The sequence below is a fragment of the Anastrepha ludens genome, chromosome 5 (genome assembly GCF_028408465.1).
Source record: "Anastrepha ludens isolate Willacy chromosome 5, idAnaLude1.1, whole genome shotgun sequence".
NCBI lineage: Eukaryota > Metazoa > Arthropoda > Insecta > Diptera > Tephritidae > Anastrepha > Anastrepha ludens.
This window is the reverse complement of record NC_071501.1, coordinates 90,206,288-90,216,322: the sequence shown is the minus strand read 5'-3', so window position 1 is coordinate 90,216,322 and position 10,035 is coordinate 90,206,288. Positions and strand designations below refer to the sequence as shown.

The 10,035-nt window shown below is 38.7% G+C and overlaps 1 protein-coding gene across 3 annotated transcripts; it reads left to right on the top strand.

Moving 5' to 3' along the window:
* The first annotated feature begins 226 nt into the window (after positions 1 to 226).
* LOC128862968 (ring canal kelch protein) lies at positions 227 to 10,035 on the top strand. Of its 3 annotated transcripts, none has more exons than XM_054101824.1 (10): positions 232 to 596; positions 732 to 881; positions 2,373 to 2,774; positions 4,517 to 4,981; positions 5,051 to 5,699; positions 6,227 to 6,351; positions 6,415 to 6,902; positions 6,997 to 7,644; positions 7,711 to 8,150; positions 8,212 to 10,035. In XM_054101824.1, the coding sequence occupies exons 1-10, from the start codon at positions 409 to 411 to the stop codon at positions 9,202 to 9,204; spliced, it is 4,548 nt and encodes a 1,515-aa protein (XP_053957799.1). In that variant the 5' UTR covers positions 232 to 408; the 3' UTR covers positions 9,205 to 10,035. The 3 variants fall into 3 exon arrangements, with proteins under 3 accessions (XP_053957800.1, XP_053957799.1, XP_053957798.1); XM_054101823.1 differs by having other exon boundaries at positions 6,997 to 7,647; XM_054101825.1 differs by lacking the exons at positions 6,415 to 6,902; positions 6,997 to 7,644; positions 7,711 to 8,150; positions 8,212 to 10,035 and having other exon boundaries at positions 227 to 596; positions 6,227 to 6,325.

Below are 10,035 nucleotides of genomic sequence, written 5' to 3'. Positions count from 1 at the left end.
ATTCATTTTTGTGGATTTATTGCTAATCACTGCATATGTGAACATACTTTTAGGTTGTTATTAAATAGTTTTATGTATAAACACAGAAAAAAACGTTAAAACAACCTACGAACATTTTCGGACCTTTCAGTACACCCTGTGCGACCAGCTGTTCACAGCTGAGCTATCTTTCCACACAAACGAAATATGCGGCAGCACTCTGAATTGTGAATTGTGTGTAGAGAAAGAGAATTATGAAAAGAAAAATAATCTAAAGCAAAAATTTGGAGAAACAACTTGGTTGGGTGTTTATTTGTCTGTCTGTTTGTGTTTTGAAGAAGTAAAATTCTGCATTTTTTACGGCTATTAGTTGTAAAATTCCGCTTTTGCGGTCCACATTCAGTGGAATTAAGTGCAAGTGTTTAGTGGATGATATCGTTGAGTGCACTGCTGACCAAATACACGCTGGGCATCATGAGCAACTTGGGACACAATCAGCCAACGGGTGGAGCAGGTTCAGGTGCAGGTGGTGGCGGAGGAGTCGGCGGCGGTGTTGGCAGCAATAATGGCAATGGTATACAAAATTCAGCAGCCGAAGGTAGCATGGAACGCGGCAGGTAGGGTGTTGTTTTACAACTTTCAATTAGTACATTATTTGCATTAGCTATTTTCATTAACAATTATTGTTTTTTCATGTGCATTTAAATTTCATGAATGTGTTTGTCACGATAAAAAACAAAAAACAACTTTAGCTGCTTGCTACGCTATGCAAGTCAAAATTCTTTGGATGAAAGCTCACAAAAACATATTCAGCGCCCAAATGGCAAAGATCGCACCGTCGGACAGTATCATAATGAGCAGCACACCACACGCTCATTCGAGGCCATGAACGAAATGCGCAAGTAAGTGCAAAGAAATCAGCTTTTTAAAATTCTCACATCGTATTATATTTTTCGTATTCAAGGCAGACAACCTTGCCAAAAAATGTGCATATGTTATTTATATTATATACAAATATGCATTATTAATATTCTCAATTAAATTCCCTTACAATTTTGGTTGTTGGCGCACACAACACGCCTGCTGATATGGAAACAATATACGCCGCCGGCATTCATCAACGCCAACAATAAATAGCAGCTGTTGTACGCGTCTAACATGCATTTACAAGCACACAAATGCCTAGACGTGCTGACAAATACATACATACTTATGTATTTGTTTTAATTACGTAGACTTTAACTTGGCGATCGACGTATGTGCGTGTATGCTACAAACAGCTCAAAACTCGTTTGGCGTGTAACGTCATGATACTATATTACTTATATATTACGTCCATTTTCGAAAAAGAAATATGTAGCATTTCCCATGATAAGCTTAGTGAGCGCATATTATATCAATACGTACTATAACCGTGATAATTTATTTGTTTTGAGGTTGGTCGGTATGCAAAAGCTGTAGCGTATTATGAACTTCACCAAGGCTGAATATAATATTTAGCTTGAGCACAAAATAAATATTGATGCTTTTGTTTGCACAATTGATGCCTTGAACTTGAGTGCTGCCCCCTAATGAGATTTGGTAGATGTTTAATTTTGTTTTTTTTTTCCTACTGTCAATTTATAAATATTAAATATCACCCTTTTCAACAGAAAAATATAGCCGAATTTTTTATTGAAACCAGTTTACACATTGTCTTATTTCCAAGTCTATGCTATTACCAAATTCACAAGAACATGTTTAACTTTTCAAATTGATATCATATATGTACATATGTATAATTTTAACATGAACTTTGGTTATTTCATAATTGTACCATAAACTTACTAAAGGTTTTTTCCACTCTAGTTTGGTAGGTGTGGGATGTTGTTGGTGTAGTAGCAGGGTGTCGGTAATGAATTTTATATCCGGCCAAAGATTGTAACTCTAACTGAAATGCTTGTCATCAGTTTTTATTCATTCATATTCAAAACAAGTTGTGAAATTCGATTAAAACGTGAAGTAGCGCGCTTAGACAGATTTATATTTATGTCGCTATATACATATGTATATCTGCTTTAAGCTTACTTTTTGGCATTCTAATAACAATTTTATGCATACTCATAAATTAAAAAATATGCATTAATGCAGCCCTGCATGTACATATGTATGTATGTATTTAGATAAGAAACTATTTGCATTTGGTGGTCTTTGGAGGTGTGCCGCCGAGGCCATTTGGCAGATATTTTGTTCCATACGTATATGAGCCATATCAGTATTATCATAATAAAGAGAAATGACAATAATTTCCTAAAAAAATTGTATTTTGTATCAAAATCAACACCGGCCCTTGAAACTTAACCGCCCTTTATATCAACCAATCTCATTATTTTCTAATAATTTCTGTGTCATAGGCAAAATTTACTCTGTGATGTAACTTTGGTTGCCGATGATATTGAGATTCCTGCACACAAAATGGTACTCGCCTCCTGCAGTCCGTACTTTTATGCCATGTTCACCAGCTTTGAAGAGTCACGTCAGGGCCGCATAACACTGCAAGGCGTTGATCATCGTGCCCTCGAATTGCTCATTGAATATGTGTATACATCCACTGTGGAGGTGAATGAGGATAATGTGCAAGTATTATTAACCGCTGCAAATTTACTGCAGCTGACTGATGTCCGTGAGGCATGTTGTGATTACTTGCAAACACAACTGGATGCCAGCAATTGTTTGGGGATAAGAGAATTCGCCGACATTCACGGTTGTGTGGACCTTTTGAACTATGCCGACACTTATATAGAACAACACTTCAAGTAAGTATTACGCAAAACAAATATTTAAGTGCGAATGCAAAATACACGCAGCGGTTTGTTATTAGGCCCGTTCATGAAGTAAATAATTTGCAACAAAAATGTTAGAAACTATCAAGTTTTGGTGTTAATGTATCCAAAAAAAAAACTTGCAAAGTAGGGGAAAGTGAGACAGAAACATGACATTTCATTTTGAGGGGAAGTTGCAAGTTTTTACTGGATAAATTTATACTTGTAAGAATTTGCAAGTGAGAAGAACAACTGATGGCAAAGTAGAAATAAAGTAAGTAATTAAAATTTGCGATTTCAGTCAAAGTTCTAAATTAAATTAAAATGGTGATTTAACTGGAGAATTTAAGTAAATACATTTTAGATAAAATTTATAAAGGTTTTCTGAAGTCATATAATATATTAAATATAAATTGGCCAACGATATAGAGATATGTATGTACCTCTGAACCACAGCTTGCAGTCATCGTTGCTGCAGTTTCCGAAATACAAATCGAAAGTATGGAAGGTATCTTTTGTATTTTATGCTTGTACTTCTTGACTATTAAGGGGTTAGTCAGAGGCCCGAAAAACTGATGATTCTCAATATTTTTTTTTTTTTTGCTAGTCAGTTGCTTTATTTTACAGAAATAAAAACATAGCATTAATACATCATGTTTCGACTTGACTTTAGCAAAATTTCAACAAAAAAACTAGTAATTGTAAAAGTTATCGCTGTTTGTGTGGAGCCCGTTTCTCCCGAAGTCCCTTGCGGTGATCACAAGCCCTTCGAGATTCATATAAAATCAATCGGGCAAGAAAAATTAGTTTTATTAGTAATCTTGTGCCTGATCGAAGCTTTTTTTTCAAAATTAACAATATGACGGCCTCAGGTTTTATTTTTTAGATTTTCGGAAATATTTTCAAATCAAAATTAAAAAAAAAACAAAAAAATCCTTCGATCAGGCACGATTTTTTTATGTTTTTCACAAGCAGTATAAATTTTATTGAAATCTACCAAGCGGTTTTTAAGTTCCAGTGATCACCAGTTCAAAAAACATAGTTTTGAGAAAAACGCATTTAAAGTTTAGCTACTTGCTCTTTAACGCTCAGGAGCGCCTGAGCACCCTTTGTTAATTGTTGAATAACTCGAAAAGTATTAGTCGGATGCACTTCAAATTTTCACACAATTTTTTAAAGATATTATACTTGCAATACTTTTTATATTATACTTTGCAGAAAATGCAAAAAAAACAATTTTTTTTGAAAATTCTGACTATCCCTAACCCCTTAACTAATTTGACAATAGGGTGCAAGGAAAATATGAAACAAGCTGTAATTGCAGCAACAATACAATTGCAAAGGAATGTTCTTCATCTGACAGCGATAATGAAATGGAACAAATAAAATCATGTGATGCTAAGCTCGTTATTTTTGCATTTTATTTGCTTTACTTATTTATTTTTCTTCTTTTTTTTTAACACTAAGTAGCTCAACTGAACATTTTTATGATTTTTCCCGTCAACAATTTAGTCAGCTGTTTGTAAAACTTGCAAACTTTTACTGGTTTTGCGTTCACTTTTTTGATATTTTTCTCTTTGAGAGCGAATACTTGGAAATTAAGTTACTGCATAATTTTTGCATGAACAGACCTATTGTAATTGCCATTAGCACTCTATTTACATATATCCATAACTATAATATTTATCGTTTTTATATTTTAAATATTTAACTCACGTATTTTTTCATTTCTCTAGTGAGGTAATTCAATTCGATGAATTTCTCAATTTGAATCACGAGCAAGTGATCAGTTTGATATGCAACGATCGCATTTGTGTGCCAAGCGAGGAAAAAGTGTACGAATGTGTGATTTCGTGGATACGTTACGATCCGACTATGCGAGAGCAATACACTGCCGTGCTGATGGAGCATGTGCGGTTGCCCTTTCTCTCAAAAGAGTACATTACGCAACGCGTCGATAAGGAGCCATTGTTAGAAGGGAATATAATATGCAAGAATTTGATAATTGAAGCTTTGACTTATCATTTGCTGCCGAATGACACTAAATCGGCACGTACTATACCGCGCAAGCCAGTGGGTTTGCCGAAAATTCTGCTAGTTATAGGCGGACAAGCGCCCAAGGCAATACGTTCGGTCGAGTGTTACGATTTACGCGAAGAGAAGTGGTATCAGGCAGCTGAAATGCCGAATAGACGCTGTCGGTAAGTTTTTAGAAAAAAAGCACGCAAAAAAGATATGAAAATTTAACTCGTTTTAATTGTTGCTTCTAGTGCCGGTTTAGCTGTACTGGGCGATAAAGTTTACGCAGTGGGCGGTTTTAATGGCTCATTGCGTGTGCGCACCGTTGATGTTTACGATCCGGCTACGGATCAATGGCTCACTTGTAACAGCATGGAGGCACGACGCTCCACACTTGGTGTCGCCGTTTTGCATGGTTTTATTTATGCTGTGGGCGGATTTGACGGCACAACAGGTCTCAGCAGCGCTGAAGTATTCGATCCCAAAGCCGAACTTTGGCGCCTGATCGCTTCGATGTCTACTCGTCGTAGCTCTGTAGGTGTGGGCGTTGTTAATGGATTACTCTATGCTGTTGGTGGCTACGATGGTTACTCACGCCAATGCTTATCATCTGTGGAACGTTATAACCCCGATACAGATACTTGGAGTCCAGTAGCAGATATGTCTGCACGCCGTTCCGGTGCTGGTGTGGGTGTTCTTAATAATATACTCTATGCTGTGGGAGGTCATGATGGTCCGATGGTGCGCAAGTCTGTGGAAGCTTATGATCCCGATACAAATCAATGGCATGCTGTAGCTGATATGGCCTTCTGTCGTCGCAATGCTGGCGTTGTGGCACACGATGGCGTATTGTTTGTGGTGGGCGGTGATGATGGTACCTCTAATTTAGGATCAGTTGAGGTATATCATTTTATATTTTATATTTAAATAGAGAAAGGATGATATAACAAAACATTTCCACTGAGTCTTAAGTACAGCTTAGAGTTTCAATCTAAAAAATCTAACCCTCCGTTGGACACCTTTTAAAGCCTGCGTTTGGGCACCCGGGTCTGACCTTTTTTCGTTCCGCTCGAGAATCCGTTTTAAAGGTTATATCTATATATTCGATAGAAAATTAAATTTTAAGAAGCTGCCTGGAAGCTCAAGTCGTTAGCTTTAATGAGAATATGTTAAATCCACGTCAAAAGTCGGAAAAGCCAGTCTGGCCAAATGCGGGTGCTCAACGGTGGGTTAAACTGGTATATGGCCGGCTTAGCATAAAATCAGTGAGCAAACCTCAAACAGTGGAAACGTTCGGTATTTCTGAAACTTAAAGGGCTTTTAACTACAGTAGTCAAGGACTTGGTGGAGAAAAGCCTAATCGATTTTTGTTTTTTTTACACTGGAACTGTACCCAAAAATTTAATTTTCCGGTATTAATTTTTCAGGTATACTGCCCAGAGACCGACACTTGGCGCATTTTGCCTGCTTCCATGACTATTGGACGCAGCTATGCTGGTGTATGCATGATAGACAAGCCTATGTGAATGGAAGAGCAGGGCGCAATAGCACGGTAAAGTCAGATTTTAAATTTGCTATCGTAAACTCCTTTTTTATATGTGAATGACTTTTTTAGCCAAGCAAATGCAGCAGCCGGTGGAAACATAGATGATGAAAACAGTCAAGCTGAGGGCAGCAATGTCGAGGGTGCAGTTGGTTACTCACGCAATGATGTACATATCAACTTAAACAACAGTAGCAATAATAATGCTTCCCAACTACAACAACAACCAAATCACCCACACTACGAGAACATCTATGAATCACTTGAGCAATATAATGCTGCAATTGCTGCAGCCGCAGTCGCTGCTCCTGCTGCTGGTGCCAACGCTGTTGCCCCTGCGAATGAACTGCCGCAACCTCAAGCGGACGCAAATGCCATACCACTCAACCTGAATAATCTTAACAATGCCAGCAACAACCAACCACGTATTTTACCGAATATCAGCTACAGAAATGATCTTTATGATCGCACAGACACGCCATCACCAGCCTATGATGTGCCGCGTGCCGTGCGTTCAGGCTTGGGATTTCGACGCAATTTCCACATAGATCTACAAGGAGGTAAAGAATGAGGTTGAATTGAGTGGAACCTCTAATATATCTAAAAAAAAATAATCCATTTTTCTTATAAAAACTTTACTATTTTTCCAAAAAGCCAATCGTTTCAATGCCTCGCGCACCACTGCATCCAACGCAGTGCCTGGTTCGCTTTATGGCAGCAGCAGCAACTGTCAACGCCAACGTAGTTTCGATGATACCGAATCGCACAATTACTACAATTTCAACTACCAGCCCAGCATGCGATACGAAAACATTTACGAACAGATACGGGACGAGCCAATTTATCGAAATACAGGCAGTGGAGCACGCGTCTATGGGCGTCTGGACGTTATCGGTCATGGCATTGGACGAATTGAGCGTCATTTGAGCTCATCCTGTGGCAATATTGACCACTACAACCTAGGCGGTCACTATGCCGTGCTCGGACACTCTCACTTCGGCACTGTTGGTCACATACGCTTAAATACCAGCACCAGCGTGGCTAATGCGCCTATTATTAATAGTGGATGTAATGCTATACCCCCCACAACGAATGCTACCATAACAGCAACAAATGTTGCAACAGGTGCCACCCAAAAAGACAGCAATAATGTGAAAAACAGCACCTCATCATTCTTCAGCTGTTTACAGGGCGAAAATGCTCAGAGTATGAGCAACATATATCGCGCCTCAGTCGGCATAGGTGGTGGCATCGCGGCAGCAGCTACCACCGCTGGACAGCAATTGCCCATGCAATTTAATGGTGGTAAGCTTTTCTAGAAAAAAAATTCTTAAAATAATAAAAATTTGACTTTATTTCCACTTTAAGTTGCTGTAAATAACGCTAAAGAGCGCGAACAACGTTCAGCCTCCGCTGGTCCACTATCCATGGGTTGTGCTAATAATAGTAATGGTAATGGCAGTGCAAGTGGCGCCAATGAAGCGCCAACCAGTTCGTCTAGCAATCGCCAAACAGGCGCCATACCAAAAATAAAAGCGCTTGGTTTGAACTCGAATAAACCGAGCAATTCCAACAGCGCCAGCAGTACTGCTGCTGAAAAGGCGCTTGCCATCAAGAATGCAATTACGAAGAAAGCAACAAATAACACAATCACATCACAACAAACGACCAATGCAAAGGCAAATACGCCTAGCCCTGAACACTCTGCCAATTCGGGTACCTTAAATCGCATCTCAAAATCCAGTCTACAATGGCTTTTGGTCAACAAGTGGTTGCCATTGTGGATTGGACAGGGACCTGATTGTAAGGTATGCCTGCTAAGTAATTAACGAGAATTCATAAATTACAATTTCTATTTTTTTTTTACAGATGATCGACTTCAATTTTATGTTTTCTCGCGATTGTGGCGGTTGTGATGCCACCTCTGCCGCCACGCATATGACCAATCCGTACTACACGCCACGTCTTGGCGGTATGATGCCGCACGATCTTGTGCGTTTCAGTGCTGCCAATGCTGAGATGCACGCACCCTGTGCAGCCGCAGCAGCGGCGCTAAGACGTGATCTCAATATGCGGCCGCGTGCATTGAATCGTTTACGTGAATCGGAGCAAGCCAATCGTTCGAATGCAGCTACTCATCGCTATGAAGATCCCTCATACGAAAATGTGCATGTACATTGGCAGAATGGTTTTGAATTTGGACGTTCACGTGATTATGAGCATGGCCATCAAACGACGACAAACCGACCACAATTGCAGCGCGCCAGATCCGAGAGTCCGAGCTTTAGCACACAGCAACGACGCATGAGGCAAAGCGCTAATGTAGCCGCTCCTACTGGTAATAGTGTGGCATCGACGGCTGGCGGCAGTGCAGTCAACTATAGCGATCACTTTAAAAATTATGTACTCAACGCAGAAAACAATACATTCAAACCGAAATTGGCAAAGGTGGAGAATGGTGAAGGTGCTAATGGTAGTGCGCCCAGTGGAGGTGGAAGTGGTGCTGTTGAAGTAGCAATCAACGCTGTCTCAGATAATGTTAGCGGTATTGAAACAACACCACCTGCGGGCTCACAACTAATTGGCTCCACAAACCAAGTTGGTGAAATCGAAACGGAAATGGATGGCGCTGTGGGTGGTGCTAGTGCCGAAATTGTGTCGTACCTCATCGGCGGCGCAAATGCAGCGGATGATGATAGCGAAATCCCTACAAATACAAGTCAAATACTAAATACAGATATGAATGAGAATGTGAATGTGAACTTGAATGACAACGAGACTGATGCAACAAAGACAAAAGCCACTAATAACAGCAACAATAATAAAATAAAATCAACTAACAATGAACCAAACGATAATTGAAATGAAATATTCAAGCGACGGCGTTGCTGATAATAATAATTAACAAATAGTTGGCAAAATATATGAAGAAAAAAAAACAAATTTTGAATACAGAATTTTTCGCAAAGCAAACCAGTAAAAATATATAGCACATTAAAGCACCGAATGTTGAATTCCATGTAGAAACATAGCCACTTGCCGGAATGCGCACATTATAAAGGATGTGTAGATGTAAGCCGAAAGCAGGCAGTGAAAATTATACACCAGATATAAGGCGTTCCCGCAACAGTCGGTTCTACGTAACCGGAACGACCCGGATTTATATCATGCCAAGGACTGTCACTTCAGCACCGCAAATGTACGGGGATTGTTTATGTTGTTACAATAACAACAACAACAACAACCAATTAAAATCAGCGCACTATAAATCTTTGAATCTTCACATCCAATGTAATAGTGCCATTCTTGCAACAAACGCACACATACATACGTGTTTAATTAAATATGTAATTTCATAGGCAAAAAATATGTTTGGATTATATTTAGTATTTTGAATAACAAATTCAGGAATTATCTTTCTGTATTTTCGCAATTTTTTCGCAATTACATGTTTACACATGTTGACTTTTAATTATAAGTAAAACAAATTGTATTTTTTCTATACTCACTTTATTACATTAATCATCGCATGAGTTTTACACTGTACTCATTGATATGTTGTTTATTATACAAACGTACTAATTTATTTGATAAAGACAATATATTGAAATATCCTACGGGCATATTTAATAGATTCAATTCTGTTTAACAAGTTCTGCGACTGAGCAAATAAACGAAAATTTCAGTAATTAA

Excerpts from the sequence above, each read along its gene's own strand:
- LOC128862968 (XM_054101825.1), top strand. The coding sequence starts at position 409 with ATGATATCGTTGAGTGCACTGCTGACCAAATACACGCTGGGCATCATG. Across the intron at positions 597-731 it reads GGTAGCATGGAACGCGGCAG|CTGCTTGCTACGCTATGCAA; the intron begins GTAGGGTGTTGT and ends AAACAACTTTAG. Across the intron at positions 4,982-5,050 it reads ATGCCGAATAGACGCTGTCG|TGCCGGTTTAGCTGTACTGG; the intron begins GTAAGTTTTTAG and ends TGTTGCTTCTAG.